The sequence below is a fragment of the Euprymna scolopes genome, chromosome 12 (assembly GCF_053919585.1).
Source record: "Euprymna scolopes isolate OS-2025 chromosome 12, ASM5391958v1, whole genome shotgun sequence".
NCBI classification, from domain to species: Eukaryota; Metazoa; Mollusca; class Cephalopoda; order Sepiida; family Sepiolidae; genus Euprymna; species Euprymna scolopes.
This window is the reverse complement of record NC_136493.1, coordinates 148,064,372-148,082,984: the sequence shown is the minus strand read 5'-3', so window position 1 is coordinate 148,082,984 and position 18,613 is coordinate 148,064,372. Positions and strand designations below refer to the sequence as shown.

Below are 18,613 nucleotides of genomic sequence, written 5' to 3'. Positions count from 1 at the left end.
AATCCGAACAAAGTATTACCAAGAAAAAAATCTGAAAACAATATTAAACAAGATTGATCCCCAAAAAATTATTAATTTTCTGAAAGAGACTAAAATATACTCAAAAATATAAGGAAAGACCCCCCCCCAAAAAAAAACCTTAAGAACAAACCAATATTTAACACAACATAACGAACCTTTCGGCATTAAATGACCCCAAAGTGGTTGATATGCCGTAAAACAGAACAAACAAACAAACAAACATACATCTCCATTGTGTGGCAATGTATAGTAGTTTTCCTGAGCAGAATCTTATAACAACTCGATGTCAGGTGTTTCACACTATCTACTCCTGTGTGTCAAAACGTGCACTTGTTGTCACATTGCTGAGACGACTCATCTTCTCAAAAGCGTTGGTCATCATGCCTTAATCATGGGCAGCCATTATAAAAATGTAACATGCAGTCGCAGCTGAGATTGAACTCACTACACGAGTTTATAATTCAAATCTTGTCAATAGCTGAATACTTGATGCTTTGCCAGGGCTATCAAGGGTATTTTTTATCGTGACGCCATCACTAGATGGGTTGCCTACCACGGCTTAAGAGAGGCCTATCTATTCTCGAGAGAAGGATAGACCGTGCCAGTTTCCCACCCTGGTATTTTATCTTGTGGTACATGCAGCATTTCGCCTTCCCAAATGATCACCCATCTGGTACTGGCCAGGCTCAACGTAGCTTAACTTCAGTGATCTGGCAATAACTCTGGTGTGTCAGCGTGATTGTGCCGATTATAATCCTCTCCTGATCATAGTGGAAAAATCCTTTTTTTTTTTTTTTTTTTTTTTTTTGTTATCTCATACATTCCAACTGGATTATCTTTTTAAGATTTTAACCGTTCTTCTAAGTGCAATTGTTTATGTCTCTCTTGCACTTGGTTCACTGGGTATATTTGCAAGGTAGATTTATGAAATTTTTTTTCGTGAGTCTGTTGCTCTTATAATTACTAGCATGATTTAGATTTTTCTAAGATTCCAATATTTTAGCTGCCGTGTATGTGTGTGTATCTCCAGTTAAAAGTCCAAAACTACATACAACATGTTTTGGATAGAATGTAGGTTTTTTTTTGGTTTTTCTTTTGCTGGTTACAAGAAACAGAATTGGGTTGACATTTAGAGCAATTCACATCATTAACCTTTGGTATGAAACTCAAATTAAAGTACACTTCTTGACATTCAGGCTAGGATCAAAGTGTATTATCTGTTTTGTCCTCAGTTGGAGAAATCCTTTTTTGACTGAGAGAGAGGTTTTAAAAGAAAAGTTTTAACTCTTCTATTTTGTTGTCTATGGCTGCCAGGCAACACCAGGTAGCCTTGCTAGTCTTTAATAAGGAAACATTAAATAAACTGCAGCCAATATTGATGGATTCATTGATTCTCATTTTTAAATCAACTTTTCTTTGAATTTGCTTTCAGAAACAGATTGCCAGCATCTCACCTCGGAATGTTCTACTGTGTTTGTAGTTACAGCAATCAAGCGTCACGTACTCATTGTGAGCAGAAACACCTTCGGATGATTTTTCAGACCAGGATATGATCGGAGGGGTGAGGAGGGGATGAAAACTTGTCCAAGATGTTGAATGGTTTAATAATAAAAAAAATTTCCCAGGAATGTTGACAAATCTTCCTTCTCCCCCCACCTCTTCAACTGCGGGTAGAACGACAACTTCTGCTTACAATCTCATACAACGAATCTTTTGTGATGCACATAGTATTTCAGCATTAAACTACCCGAGAAGGGTTGATATGTTGTAAAGAAAACCTATTAGAAAAAAAGGAAGGAAAAATATGATTATGATTTTGAATAATTGACTGGAAAATCTTTTTGTATGATCGTCAGTATTTTCTAGGGTTTATGTCTGAGGAAAGCATCCATTTTTTTTTTTTTTTTTTCTCATCAAAGCATTATTTAAATTGTATAGACCAGGCATGTCAAACTCAAAGGACCATATGAGTCGATTTGTATTGTCATGGGGGCCACAAAAGTTGAACACATTAAATAAAATTTTTATTTTTATTTTTTATTTTTGTTCAATTAAGAAACATACTGACAAATTCAAGTAATAGTGTCCATAGTTTTTAATTTCAAATCCTGAAAATTCAATATAAACTGTCCAACTTTTAGTTTAAATAAAGAATGGTAGCACCCATTAAGATAAAAAATATCATTTTAAAAACATAAAAACTACACATTAGAATAAGTAAACTTTAGTTAATTCTAACAGTTAGGCTTACCATACAAAAAAATAAACTAAATTATTATTTAGTTTAGAGGTTTTATTTTTTATAACAATTGACTTGACTGAAAATTATCTCCTCCCACTTCTACCACATGGAAACATACCAAACCCCTGATAATGTGGGAGAAAAGCAGATTATTTGCGTGTGCGGTCTGCAGGTATGTTTATGATGGGCCACATGCAGCTAGCATGTTTGACATGCCTGGTATAGACTGTTTTACATAAAAAAGATTTTTCATTTGTTATAACATTTGTCTGCATGTAGAAAAGAAAATCTATCTGAAAACAAGCTTTATTTAATAACTAGCAGGGCTACCCAGTGTTGCTCAGGACATATAAAACAATGAGAAAGCTGTTGATTTTGAACATACCTGTTATCCTTAGGATAGAGGGATTTTTTATGTCTATGCATCATTTGCTATCTCGAGCAAAGGAATATTTTACCTACCATAGGACGGGTATTATGTTTTTAGCAGACATACAAACACACAGACATTTACCTTTTATATAATAGACTAGCCTGTGTGCCCAGCATTACCCTGGTGTTTAAAGGTGTGTGTTGAGCAAAAAAAAGAAAAAAAAAGTAGTAGGCAGGTAGGTTCGAACACATGACGCAAAGGCGGAAAAGAAAGTGAAAGAAAACCTGACCTTTTACCGCTACTCAATGACGCGTCCGGAAGTTCGGAACATTGAAATTAGTAAAGGCATTCCAACCGATACAGTGACTTGCAAAAATGACAACGCAAAAAAAAACAAAACAATCCTCCTTGTAGAAACTGTTGAGGGTGAAGGAATTAATGTTTTTAGCCAATTTTTCGATATTTGTCGTCCAAAGGGTTGAGCTTCAAAACGATACCGATCTTGTGAAAATCCATCGCTTCTGTCGAAAGTTTTAGGCAAACATACATACATTTAAACAGACATTTGCCCTTTATATAATAGATGATGTTTCAGTATATGATATACCTTGTTCAAATATTCAAAGCTATTTCCAGAGTGAAGATATCTTTATTTCTTTTGCATATTATATACAGAAATCTCATGTGGAGCAAAAAAACTATTGTCCATATTAAATGATTTTCTATCCATTTTTATACTATATATATATATATATATATATATAGTGTGATGTTTTATTATGAGAAAAAAGTGCTCAATTACTTGTGCAAGAGCATATGTATTATGTTTTGATAGTGTCAGCTGCTATCAAAGCATCAATTTAAAAATTGGTTACATTTGGTAGCTTTTGCTCTGCAGGCTGAGTTTCTAGTGTTTGGAAGAAATGTATTTCAATGCAATTGAAATAATTGCTACTTATATAAAAGGCACATTTTCTGTGTGTGAGATCATTCCCTATGGACTTAGAAATGGCCGGGCCAATTTTAAAAAAATTTCACACATGAGCTTTATGTGTCTGGAAGTGTTCTTGTATAGGCTTTGTATCAGAATGCCTTTGAATTTAGAACTTTTAAATTTTAATTCAAGGCATTATATAGAAACAATTTTATAAAATCAACAGTAAGTTCTCTACAGTGTAATGTAGATTACAATGTATTGTGGACTAAGTCACTGTGGGGAGACGTGAAGTTTCCTTCTGGTGTATCGCAGGGGATCTACGACTAGAGCAGGCAATCAATCGATTTGATTGAAAAAAATGGGTGATTTTACCAATTTTGATGACAGTAAAAGTACTGAAAGTATGGAACATTCATTGATCTTCGTTCAATCCTAGGCAACATCGGGTCTCCCTGCTAGTATATATATATATATATATATATATATATATATTATATCAAAATTATACACCTTTAAGTGGTTGGATTTTCATACTCAATTGGCAATTAAACAACCCAACCACTCAAAGTTACATAATTTCTCAAATATAACACTTTTATTCCTTTAATTGAGCACTTTGTCTTAATTCTTCCTCCACCATCACACACACACCATCACACACACACACACACTATCACACACACACACACACACACAAACAAAAACAAAAAGTGGGCTATTAATAGCTCAATGGTATTTATATTACTAGAGCTGGAAATGTATAACGATTTAAATGTTATAAATTTACGTTTTGAGAAAAAAATGTTTATTCATACAATTGTTTCTGTGTATTTCAAACATTTCTTTTTGATAATTATTTAAAAATTGTTTTGTAAAAGTAAATTCTGAAGTATTATTAAATTACTATCACAATATATATATATATATATATATACACACACACATACACACATATTATAAGGTGATGTAATATATTGTGTATTGGAATAGCACTGTCTCTTAGATGTGTATGTATGTATATATATATATATATATATATACACACATACTTTTAAAAAAAAATTTTTTTTTATAGAAAAACTTTAGCAAAATGCTCAATTACCAAAGCATGAGTCCATTTATTTATTTATTTTTTTTTTTTGTTAGAAAAATCACAAACTAGTTATGACGAATGGCTCCCGGTAGACTCAAGTTTAATAAAATTGAGTCAGGCTTGCTATGATACCCCAGATTCATAACTATTTTTTTCTTTTTGTATCAAAATAAACTATAACATATATATATATATACACACACACACACACACACACACACACATGCCTTTTCTCATTCAAACCGGTTTGGTTAAATAAAATACCTTTTGCCGATTAATCCGTCGGGTTAAATTTTTTTCTTTTAACATTTTTCAAGAAAAAAAATCAAAATTTTAATGTTATATTTCAATACCAAACTTCACAGAAAAGTAATCTATACTTTATCATGAGATTTGAATCAAGTCATAAAAATGTCTTTTTTTTTATCTTACTATTTCCTATGTATGTCTCCCCTTACCCAATTCTAGATGAAACAGTAGGGTAAACTGGACACTTTAGTCTTTGTAAAGGTAACTAGTCTTGGAGAATGAACTCTTAAAACCTGTAACCAGTCATCACTTGCTTGGTGCAGAGGGTTAGTCTTGTTCTCCCAAAATGACAAATTCATTGTCTGCTAATTCACACGTATTGAGTGACTACCATATTATATACCGATACACACAGACATACACATGTACCGTTATGTAATTATTTATTGTTAAAAAGTTTTATTTGAAATGATATTCAGCTCTTTGTGTATGCAAGGTCTGCTGTCTTGGTTCAATTCTGATGTCGAGGTATATATATATATATATATATATATATATATATATATATATATATATATATATGATGTTTATGGGGAACTATGTTTATTTAATTATATTTCACCTTTTCTTTATACCAATCCTTTAATTTATGAAGCTCTATGTAATTACAGAGCATATATAAATAAATGACAAAATTCTATATTCCAAATTTCAAGATGTTGACCATCTTTTGTTTCTTTTAGTATATTGAGATGCACAATTGTTGACAGCGCCTGTTTCATAGTACAGAAGCATTCGTGTAATTATTATGTCAATTTTAAAAAAAAATTTATTCTGTCCTTAACTCATCAGAAGAAAAAGAACTCAACTTTAAAAAGAAAAAAAAAGGAATATGGGCATGATTACAAAATCCAAAATTGAAAGAGAAGTTGCAATTATTTTTCAATTTTTTCCGCCATCTTTAAATTTTAATGTAGAGTCATCAACATCAAATTCGCAAACTAATAAATTGTGTTCGTATTGATTTTTATTTGCATAAAAATAATTTATTTAATATTTTAATTTATTATTTATAATTAATCTATACTTATTTACTTAGATAATATTAATAACTGTCAAATCTAAATGTATGTGTTCATGTATATTTTTATATGAAACTATTTCTGGAATTTGTATACATTAATAACTTTTGACTAATTATATCAGAACTCTGCTTAGCTATAAATCTTTTTTATTTTATTACGTGTATAAATATTTTTTAATTAAGTATATTTCTAGATTCAAACATATTTGTTATTTCCATTTAATTAGTTTTAATTGATTATTTTTAACATAAATATGAGATATTTCGTTATTTTTTCCAATCCTTTATTTATTATCGGTTTTCTTTTAAAGTTCATAAGTTCTTTTTTTTTCTTATATGGTAAGGGCAGAATAAATTCAAAAATGGACATAATAATTAGATGAATGATTCTGCACTACGAAACAGGTGATGTCATGAACTGTGCAACTCAACATACTTAAAGAAATAAAAGCTAAGATGGTCAACATCTTGAAATTTAGAATATAGACTGTTGTCATATATATATATATATATATATATATATATATATATATATATATATATATATATATTATATTAGTGTTGGAACAATTAATCAAGATCAGAAAAATTGGAACTTTGGTATCAGAATTGGAAAAATTTGTGCCTTTTTTTTCTGATGCCAAAAATGATTCCTTAATTATCTTTTTGTTGTTTGATTTTGTTTAAAACAAAATCTTCCACTGCTGAAAATAATAAATATTGATTTTAAAGTAAAACTAAAATCTAACCCGACCACTTCCCTCACGTTTTTACGTTTGAACAAAAAAATGCATATGTAACATGTGTGATCAGGACAAAATAATTATTTTAAACATTTCAAGATTTGTAAAGAATTGAAATCAGAAATTTACTATAATATCAGTAATTGTATCGGAAGCAGGAAAAATGTTGAAATTATCTCATCACTAATATATATATATATATATATATATATATATATACACACACACACACGTTTTTATTTATATGTGCATGCAAATACAAATTTATACATAATATATATATATATATATATATATGTCTTATTTGTAGTATTCCGAATTTTACTGGGTTTATATAATTCAGCAATACAGTTTGTCATATATATATATATATATATATATATATACCAGCCCATTTTGTATAATGGTTAGTGTTCATTAATGGTCTGGAAGATTTGGGTTCAATCCTTGTTTGAGTCATATGAAAGACTCAAAATAATAATACTTGATGCTTCATTGCCTACAACACCTCAGCTTTATGAGGTGAGGATCAATAGTAAAGTGGAATAATCTTGGACACCCTCTTTTACAATTGGGTGCAGCAACCGTGGAATAGAACCACTTTACGTACACAGGAATGCATATACCATTTATTTATTAATATTTATTTATATGCTTTTACAAACACAAAACAGATCTTTTAGTTTTGTTTAAGCAGATCTGAAATATTTAATATTCAAGAAACTGCCCTACATTAAAAATAAAAAAAATGAATTTCATAAAAAATTGTGATGTTAATATATTATATATCTTTCAAAATGTTTTCTTTTATTTTTGAAAGTTAAAAATTTTTTTTGTTTCTATGATTATAATGTTGTTCAAATTTTGTCTTATGAATTTCATGTTTTCTTTAATAAATACTTGATAACATTTAACAAAAAAAAATGAAACAAATGTTATTTGTAATTTCATCAGATTTATCTATTATTCAATACTCTTTATGTAGCCTTGCCATTACGCCATTAAAAATAACGACATTCTAGTTTTATCATTGCAACTTTTAGAATTAAATTTACTCTGATAAAAAAAATGGGAGAAAGCAGCCTTGTATATAAAACAATACTGATACTTCAGTCAGCAACTGCTGATCTATAATCGCATTCACTTACAGAATTATCTCCCTTGAAGTGATTAGCTATTTATGTCTTTCTCTCTTGCTAACCCCTCAGCTGTGAGGATGGTCGTCGTGTTCTGAGTGTGTGTAGAGGTGGTTGACAAGGCTGATCCTGAACTGCCTTTCACAATGTGGGCAGGTTGTCCCATTTCCATTTCGCTGGTCAGAACACAGACGCCCGTGTCTGAGTTTCTTTCAAGGATATGCAATGTTGCCCGACAGAACACACACCTGCCTTCACAAATCCGTGTGCTGTTTCCAATGGCATGGGGATCCGAGATGATTGAAACAGATGGATAAGTTGCAGCCCTCATCCGCCGTGTCAACTGTTGGGCTTTGAGAGCTTCTTCCATCTGGAAACGCCGTTGGGGACTTGTCATCAGAGTGACATAACTATCATCCCACCCTCGACAAGTTTAATCTACCAAAGGTAGTGTACCGTGTTATGGCTGGGATTTCGCTACATCCTTCCTTAGAATTATCAGTGGGAAGTAGGCAGACATCTAAGTGTCTACCTTCGACAAGTGTGGACTAGTTATTACACTACTCTACCTGCATGTTAGGGTACGACTGCAACATGTAGATTCCGTACACCCTGCATCAGTATATGTAGAGATATTGAGACGGACACAGTGCATATTAGAGTTTGTTTTACTGTACACAAAGATTCGAAAAAGTTGTCAGAAAACAAATATATAAGAAATGTTATCAAAGGCAAGAAAAGTTAATTTTCTACCTAACTGGATACATTTTTTAGTGTTTTTATTTAATGTAACATGTTTAATCAGTTTGAAAAACGAGTAATGTTGAATACTGCCAGCGAACAAAAAAAGATGGCCGCGATATCTTTGAAGACTCAATATTCACTTCAAAATAAGAAATAAAACAAAATGGTGTTAGAAACCCACCACATAAATATCACTGTAACGTTTATTGGATGGGTTTCTAACACCATTTTGTTTTATTTCTTATTTTGAAGTGATTATCAAATCTTCAAAAACATTGTGGCCATATTTTCTTGTTTGCTGGCAGTGTTCAATATTACTCGTTTTTCAAACCGAATAAACATTTTACATTAAATAAAAACACTAAAAAATTATCCAGTTAGGTAGAAAAGTAACTTATATTGTTTTTTTGACATTTTCAAATCTCTGTGTATAGTAAAACAAACCCTGCATATTATTATATTAAAAATTAATTTGATGTCTTTTTAATGAATATCAAATGAAATAAAGAAAAATATATAAAAACTAGGACTTCCTGCATTGCTTAGTAATATGATCTCTAACATGTTCTTATTGAATTCAATTTTACCATTTTTATTGTTATTTTTTCCATTTCTGTCGTTTATCAAGTCTTTGCTGTTTATGAAAGTCCAATGCAAACGCAGACCTTCATTAATCTAAAAACTCAGATGCTTGTCAAAAATTCTATATTAAAAACCAAAAAATCAAGAAAAATCTCTGATGTACATACTCGTGACTGAAAGAAAATATCATACACCAAAAAGTGTCAATTGATTCTTAGTTTTATCTTTAAATAAGAAACTCAAATGTTATGGTTTAGAGAACAACACCATCTTGAAAACAAGGGAGAGAATTTCAAATAATTCAAACTTGTGTGATTTAAAAAACAAAAAACAAAACATTCTTTACATGACAATTGAAAAAACTCAAGATTCGTTTAAAATTATTTTCCTTTATAAAATGGAACTATTCAATCATTTTACATAATTTTTGGAATATGATATTTTCTTTTTGTCATAAATACATACATCATACAAATTTTTTTTTTCTTAATATAGAGGGAATTCTGGGATAGCACACAAATCCTTAGTACAAAACTCTTACAAGCATTGAATTTTTCACAAAATCTTGAGAAAATTTATATTTAGTCTTTGTCTAGGGCCTTGTTTCTAATTGCATCCTTATAATGAAGATGTTATCACTTTTCAATTTTATTTGAAAATAATTTGTTACATTTCCAATTTGAGGTGAAATTTTTTTTAATGAAAAAGGTTGCATTTATTTCAGTAAACTTTTATCCTTTTCCCCTCATGCCATTAACAGGAAAAATTAAAAACAGAACCTCATTTTTGTTTTATTTCTTTCAGATGATTATATGTCGATTTTCTTGAAATATCAAGAGAAAATTTAAAAATAAATAAAATGATGAATGCAAAATTAAGAAAAAATATATTTTCAGACTTAAATATAGTGTATAAATTATATATATATATATATATATATATATAACAGTATATAAATTAACATAAAATAATCAGAAAGTGTTATTCTTAACCATTTAGTATAGGAACCTTTCTTTTTAATTTCCAAAATACCCATCATTTTTTAATTTTATTCCCTAAACTACCAATATATTTCAAATCTTTTTTTTATCAGCAGTATAAAAAGACAGAACTCTTAAAATTAAAAAATTAGAATCAATTATAAATTTGAGGTGGCAATAAAAAAAGTGGGTTTACAACCTGACCAAAAACAATTAATAAAACAAAAAAATATATATACTAGTATTTCTGATAATTTTTTTTTTTTTTAAATAATAAAAAAAATAATAGTTGTGAAATTGTGGACATTTTAGACAGTATAAATGTTTAGTATCTTTTCTGAGAATATATGCTGATGTTTGTTCTGTCCTTAGTCAGTGAAGGCAATTAGAGTGTCTTCTTTTCAGAAGTTGAATCTTCGCCCACATTAAAAACTTTGTATCTAACGTTTCCTTCATTGGAAGGCAAGTAAATATGGACAGCATGAGGACAAAAGGTAAACTTTTACCTTTTTGGAATAAAAGATGGAAAAAAAAGGTTACATTTACGTATTGGGTCTGTAACGCTGAGGAGGTTAAAATGAATAAGTTGTTAATTCTTTTCTTCTTCATATCATCGTGAGTTTTATCACAGTGGAAGATATACTTTCCATTTCTGGTTGACATCATCCAACATTCTTTTTGTTGTTATAAATGTTGCTATTTTTGGTCAACCAATCTTTAAAATGGTTGCCTGTTATATAAATTTCAAGAAAAAAAAATCTGGATCCGTTCAGTTTTTTATTTTTTTTACCTGTGCTAATATTACGAGTACACATTTATTTGACCTTGTATAACCGCTGATGAAAACAACTATGCAAATATAAACAAAGACGACTGATTCAAACCGGACTTCCCTTCCCATAATGCCTCACTCCAAAATATCTAAAACTCGCTGTACCTATCCAAAATTTCCATTTTATTTGAAAATCATTTGTTATGTTTCCAATTTTGAGGTGAAATTTTTTTTTTATGAAAAAGGTTGCATTTATTTCAGTAAACTTTTATCCTTTTCTCTTCATGCCGTAACAGGAAAAATAAAAAGCAGAATCTCATTTTTGTTTTATTTCTTTCAGATGATTATGTCCATTTCTTTGAAATATCAAGAGAAAATTTAAAAATAAATAAAATGATGAATGCAAAATTTAAAAAAAATATATTTTCAGACTTAAAAAATAGGAGTACACTTTAGTAAATAAATTTAACGTAAAATGATCAGAAAGTGTTATTCTTAACCATTTAGCAAAGGAACCTTTTTTTTTAATTTCCAAAATATATAAAACTAGCTATACCTATCCAGCATTTACTGGTAGTAAAAGAACAAAAAAATGACTGGCTTGTTTATGAAGAAACGGAAATCTGGTGACTTTATTTCATTTTATAATCAAATAATTTTGTGAAGTGAAAAATGTAAAATTCATTTTAGTACTTGACACAAATAGGAAAGAACAATAATGTTTTAATGTAAAGATGAAAAACATGCATACACAGACACACTTGAAGTTGTATCGTTTTATTTTTGGGAGGAAAAAGCACTCAATATAATTGTACACAATAACTTTCATTCAATCTATTTCAATAAGGAAAAACATCTTTACTCCAACAATTTTCCTAGCTGGAATAAATATTTTCAGAAAAAAACTGAATTGAAATAACAATTATGTGCAAATGAGGAACACATACACACACTTGAAACTGTGTAACTTAATTAATATATATTTTTGAAAAACTGAAGGGAGAGAACTCTATATAATTGCACACAATAATTTCTATTTAATCTGTTTTGTTAATAAGGAAAAATGTCTTTGCTCTAAAAGTTTTCTTAACCGGAATATAAACTATGCAATATACAAAAAGATAAAAATGACGGCATTTTTTTTGTAGGTCAGAGTACTCTTCTTTTAGAGCTCTGACTCTTGAAATCCCACTTTCCAACCCTTATGTCAGATCATCTTGCCATGGGAAGGAGATAAGCAAACAGTCCATCGAATATCGTCCCCTCGACTTTTCATCGATTTTAAAGCAGGAGTGTACATTAACAAGAAAGAATAAACAAAATTTAATGTATGGAAGTGAAACCTGGTCAGTAAGGGTTAAGGATATGCATTGCATGAAATGAAATATGAGTTTTAAAAACAGGCTTGGATCAAATGATCTCGGGGGAAGACTAAATTCAAATAGAGTATAGGGGGATGTGTGCAGAACTGGAGACTTTGTTGGTATGGTAAAGTTGAAAGAATGAATAACAAAGTTTGTGCTGATTGTAGAATAGTTGAGGTAGCAGGGTCAATTCGTAGGGGACGGACAAGGAAATGATGGATTTGAGAGAAAGAGGGATAAACAAAAAAACCTGGAGATAGTTTGGAAGTCGATTTTTAAAAGCCGTCCAACACAAGCCAGCATGTAAAATGGATATTACATCAAATATGATGACGATTATAGCCTGCAGTTTTTGTTTTGTTTTGGTTGAAACATGAAAAAAAAAAAAAAACCACAATGAAAATAGTAATTGTTTTTAATGCACGTTAGTTTTATAATAAGACTAACGTTAAAAACAAGATTTTAAACTTTTGTCATAGTAAATTACTGGCCAAATTTTAACAAGTGTACTCTGAATATGAGACAAGGTAAAAATAATTCTTATCACATCTGCTGTATTTCTTTTTTCTTTTGGATCCTTTCTTTTTTTTTTTTTTACCTTTTGTAAATAATAAAAAATAAAACAATTGACTATGAAAATGTCTTTGTCTTTCAACTTCATTTTTTTTTTCTGTTTTTTTTTCTGTTTTCAGCACAATTCGAAGTTTGAGATGATCAATCTATGTGCATTTATTATGAAAGGCTCTAACGATATACAATCTTTTTTTTTTAAAGTTGAATCAACGTTTGTATTCCTTATGACTTTTGGGACTATTACAGTTCAGCAGCCTTAAAAAAACGATATGAGATTTTCACAACCATCCCCCTCCTCCTCTTGTCACAAACATTGGAAACTCTGATCGATTACATGCCTTGCTTAATCCTTTATGACCTGAATATTATGATGTAGACGATTAAAAAAAATATTTATTTTTAATTTTAGTTAGTTTAAAGAGTAATTATACTATAATTGTCTTTAAACTAGAAAAAAATGAAGTTCAATAGTTAGCTACCGCCGAGATTTTTGCATTTCATAAACTTACATTGATTATTATCCATAGTGCTTGAAAAAAGTGTTTGACAACAAATGAATCCTTCACTCTCTGACACAGATGGCAACATACTGAATGTAAGCAATGGACAGTTGCAATCTGGAGATATCTCGCATCTATCCAGATACTGAACTAATACGTACAAGGCGTGTTTGAATCAATTCCCACTTTATTTGTGACATTATATTCATTTATTTACGACTGAACAAATTAGTTTGACGAGGTCATAAAGGGTTAATCACTAACTGGCTATGAAGTTGGTGTTCATTTTACATTAAATTTATGTAGTAAAGTGATCCCACACTCTAAAATTTTAAATATATATTTTTTTAATTCCTTCTTTGCAGATATTTTTTAAGGCTGTTGAAACATAATAGCCCCAAAAAGTAGATTTTGAATTTTTACACTAAGTAAGATAATAAAAATTTACTGAAATATTTAAAAAAATTTTTTTTTTTTTTTGGAATGGGTAATTAAAAGAGAAAGAGAACAACTTCCCCTTAACTCTATCACTAAATCTGGGTGACAACAGCTCCCCTCCCTTACCCCATAAAAAATCCGTCATTTAACTCTACCACTAACCCTAATTCCATATGGCAACAGCCCCCCTCCTCCGACAAAAAAAATCCCTTCAGTTCAGTTTAATTTTGTAAGACATACATTTCAATATTTTCTTAGAAGGTATGACACCAGGTGCGTTAGAAATGAACAACAAAGCCGTACACTTTGTCGTCTTTGAAGTAAAAATATTCTTTTTCCTTTTTACAATATTTCCATTTCTAAAATAAGTTTCTTACTAGTCTATTTAAAAATATTTTCTTTTTTACTAAAAAGGCTGTTGGTCGACTGTTTTCAATTGTTTATAGAAAGAAAAATTCAAATAGCATTTTGTCAACACAAGAATTACTACAAATTTTGTCAACACAAGAACTACTACAAATTTTGTCAACACAAGAACTACTACAAATTTTGTCAACCCAAAAATTACTACAAATTTTTGTTTTAAAAGAGAAATAAATCTTTAGTCACCTTGCTATTTTCAATCAATTACGAAGAAAACATTTGTCTGATAATAGTTAGAAAGATCTACTTATGTAATGTATGCCCTTCCTCGTAATGTATTTTTACATTTCTGTAAATAATTGTCCACATTATAGAAGTTTTAAGTTAATTGGAAAATTAAAAAAGGGGGAAAAAATTGTAATTCATAAAGATTGTAGCTATGGAAGAATGCAAAAAAAAAAAAAAAAATTGTTTCGGAATTAAAAGTAGTTTTTTTTTGTTTTTGTTTTTTCATTAATAGTCTTTATTTTTATAATCAAAATATTTTGTAATTTAAGCTTAAAGTTCTCATTAACTCTTAATTAACTCCTTGTGTTCATTTTATGTTTACGTGTTTCTAAAACAATGTTTTCATTCTTTTCCAGCTTTACCTTTAAACTTGTGAATTTATGATGCATGAAAGTTTCAATTGTCGATATTAAATGTTCAAGGTTCTTTTTTTTCTCAACATTTCCACAAAATACACACACGTCACAGAGACACTATAGATATCAAGAATTTTTTATATTTTTAATATTTCTTACCCTAAAAAAGGCATATTTAGGAGTAGAGTTAAGAGTGTTGGTTTCTGTTTTTTTTTTTATTTAACCCTCAAACCTGACAAGCAGCAAAATCTCACTCCTTCATTACTGAGATCACTAGATGCCAGAAAGCCTTCTATGCTAATAGTTTCTTCCCTCAGATTGCTAGACTTTGGAATTCTCTCCCTGTTTCTTGCTTTCTTGACTGTATACTAATCTGCAAAAAATGTAAATGTAATGTGAACAAACATCTCCCCTGTTAAAGGCGATTCCAAATAGTAGCATTATTTTTTTAAATTCCTTCTTTGCAGATATTTTTTAAGGCTGTTTAAACATAATAGCCCCAAAAAGTAGATTTTCAATTTCTATGCCTGATAAAAATTGACTGATGTGTCAATTTTCGGTCTAGAGTCTCGAGATTTGACATAAGGAGTATTGAGATTTGGGAAAATCTTTTTAATTTGTTTTCGGCCAAAAATTTGGCTGTCAAGGGGTCAAAGTTCAACGAATTGACCTTTGAAAACTCTACCAAACTCCTCCGCCAATTTTAGGTCTAAACACTTGAAATTTTAGATGTAGGTTACTTTGACATGGACTAAAGTTTATAATTTGATTTAAGCCCCAAAAAATAAATGTTAAGGGGTTAAAATTGGGGTCAAAGTTGAATAAATTTGACCTCTGCGGTCTCTACCAAATTACTCTGCAAATTTCTGGTTTAAACATTTGAAATGTTACTTAAAGGCTATTCAGAGATAGGGCAGGCTTTTTAATCGGTTTTGGTCGAAAATTTGGATGCTAAACGGTCCAAGTTAAAAAGATTTGGCCTTTGAAGTGTCTAGCAAACTACTTAGCCAATTTTGAGTCTAAATATTTGAAATTTATACATAATGGGTATTCAGACATGCGGCAAGCATTTTAATCAGTTTTGGGGCAAAAATTTGGCTGCCAAAAGGTCAAAGTTGAAAGAGTTGACCTTTGCAGACTCTACCAAATTCCTCCGCCAATTTTGGGTCTAAAGACTTGAAATTTTAGATGTAGGTAATTTTGACATGGGTAAAACTTTGTATTTTGATTTGAGACCAAAATAATAAATGTTAAGGGGTAAAAATTGGGGTCAAAGTTTTAAAAAAGTGACCTCTGCAGTCTCTACGAAATTACTCAGACAAATTTTGGTCTAAACATTTGAAATCTTACATAGAGTGTATTCACACATAGGGCAAGTTATGAACAGTACATAGGGCCCGAGCAAAGCTAGGTTGAACTGCTAGTATATAATAAATACAACATATTTTGGAAAACATAAAAACATTTATTTCTGTTAAAGAAAGATTTATGTGGTTTACAGACCATACTGAAATATATAACCACAAAGATAAAGCCGTTAAAATGGGGTTAAAGGATTTTTTTTTTCATTTAATTCAGAATTAAACATTTTTTTTCATTTTGTATTACTTGGCTCCCAACGAGGACATTTTGCAAAAAAGTAACAATACAACCAAATAATTAGAGGTAATATTTTTATTGATTTAGCTGAGTTTTAATGTGAAGATTCGATTATTATTAAATGCATGAATACTACTTAGGTAAATCACAGATATTTTTCTTTTATCATAACCATTTAAAACGTTTTTTAAAGATGGGTATTTTCAATTAAATATTTATATTCATTCAGTTAGGGTTAACTGGGACACACTATTTCTTTGTGCCACTGTTTCTAACACACTCTGCAGCATGGACGGGTGGTAATTTGGCCATGAGCGTAGAGATACAAAGAAATCCCTTCCCATAATTCCCTTGCTATCTTTCTGTCTTTTTCCTGCACGACCACCATGAAGTGAAGACGAATATTCTATCTCTCCGTAAATGGGGGAGCAGCCCCTCCCTCGATACTAGTTAGGTTAGTTAGCTTTGAAAAGCCGATTATCCAGTTCTTTTAATTGTTAAAGTTTTTGTAATATATGTTTTGTAAAATAAATAGTTATACCTTATGTATATTACAATTGTGTCGTGTGTCGTTTTTCTTGTGTCTGCCATGAATGCCTTCATAAATGTCTTGTCGAAAGGCGGCCCTGAGGACAAAGAGATGAAGATTCCCACCAGAATGCCACCAGGGTGAAGAGATCATCTTGAGAAAAGAAAGGAGCCACACCCAGATCCAACATCTCAGGTATGATTTTCTTCTTGCTACACATACCCTAATGACTGGCCCATCTTCATATCTTCATGAGACCGCTTTAAGACATTTACTATAACATGTCTGTCGGTCACACATCAGTGACTGGCTGATAGTGGTATAAATGGTGCCATGACCAGGATATATTGTTTCCCAGCATGGAAATAATTTCGACCCTTAAACCCACGGCACAACCAAAAATAATGATCACTAGACGAATCGAATAAAAAAATGGTCCACGGTCTTTAAAAACGGAAAAAACTGTATATTTCAGGCAAAATTTTTAAAAAATGGCAGACCAGTACACACGCGCACAAAAAAATAGAACGCACTCAAAAAGAAAATTCAGAACTTGAAAAAAAATTGTCTTGCACCTAAAAAAAAAAAAAGTTACAAAAGATCGATTAAAAAAACAGAGAAGAGTATTGAAAATAACCCTTCGAAAAAAAAGTAAGAAATGTGTCCTACACAAAAAAAAACAGAGACGAAAAAAAGTGTCTCTAGAATATGCAATATCTCTTTCTCTCTCACGCTTTCTCTCTTCCTGTTTCTCTCAAGATATATATCTATATGTGTGTATATCTATGCATCTTCTATTACATGAAAGAAAAAGAAAAAAAAACCTTCAAACATGAAGCTCGAAAAATAAATTTAAAAGAGAAAAAAGGAATGAAAAAAGTATACCTAACATTTTTTTTATCTGATCTTTATTTCAGGCTTATAAAAATTTAGGACTTTTTAAAAAAATTGCTTTTGACTTTGCAAGTGTTAGATTCAGATTTGAGAAAATGGAACTTTGTTTCGGCACTGTGTTGCATGAACAGTTAATATGTCCTTTTTTCAGGTTAGGTAACAATTAACGCTGAAACATAAGGGGACTTTTTTTGATTTGATAATGTTTTTTTATTGATTTTTTTTGTCTGTTAAAAAAAGAAAAGAAATGAAAGAAAAAGATCATTGCTAAAAATTTAGATTACATGATATGAAAGTTTTGTGTGAGAATGGATTTTACAAAGTTGTTCAAAATAAGATTGTTTTTCTATTTTATATTTTTTAAACTCGTAGAAATGTTAAGTCTACCTGTCACTCATTTGTTTAAAACAATGGCCGCACATGAGAAAGATAAGCGAAGATGACCTCGTCATGGTGTTTGTGAGGGTGTTGAGGGATGGGTGGTAGAACAACGCTAGCTGCCTCTCTCTCTCTTCTTCTCTCTCTCTCTCTCTCATTCCCTTACCTGTTAGGGTCTGTGAGGACGAGAGAGTGACTTTTAAAATTGTCGAAGATTTTTTTTGTTATTACGTAATGATATTATGAGGGTGGTGGGGTGTGTAATGGCATCGCTCTGTCTCTATCCCCTTCTCTTCCCCCTCATTCTCTTTCTCTACTCTTGGGTTTTAGTTTTTGTATAGCTAAACCCCCATGGCTGATTTCAGGAGGGCATAT

At 30.5% G+C, this 18,613-nt stretch overlaps 1 protein-coding gene across 2 annotated transcripts in view; it reads left to right on the top strand.

The window, feature by feature from the left end:
* Positions 1-12,961, top strand: part of LOC145291537 (transcription initiation protein SPT3 homolog) — a 440,277-nt gene extending 427,316 nt beyond the window's left edge. For both annotated transcript variants that reach the window (XM_080137540.1, XM_080137541.1), the window contains exon 12: positions 1,454-12,961. In XM_080137540.1, coding sequence (XP_079993666.1) covers positions 1,454-1,501 — 48 coding nt within the window. In that variant the 3' untranslated portion in view covers positions 1,502-12,961. The remainder of the gene's footprint in view (positions 1-1,453) is intronic.
* The last annotated feature ends 5,652 nt before the right edge of the window (positions 12,962-18,613 follow it).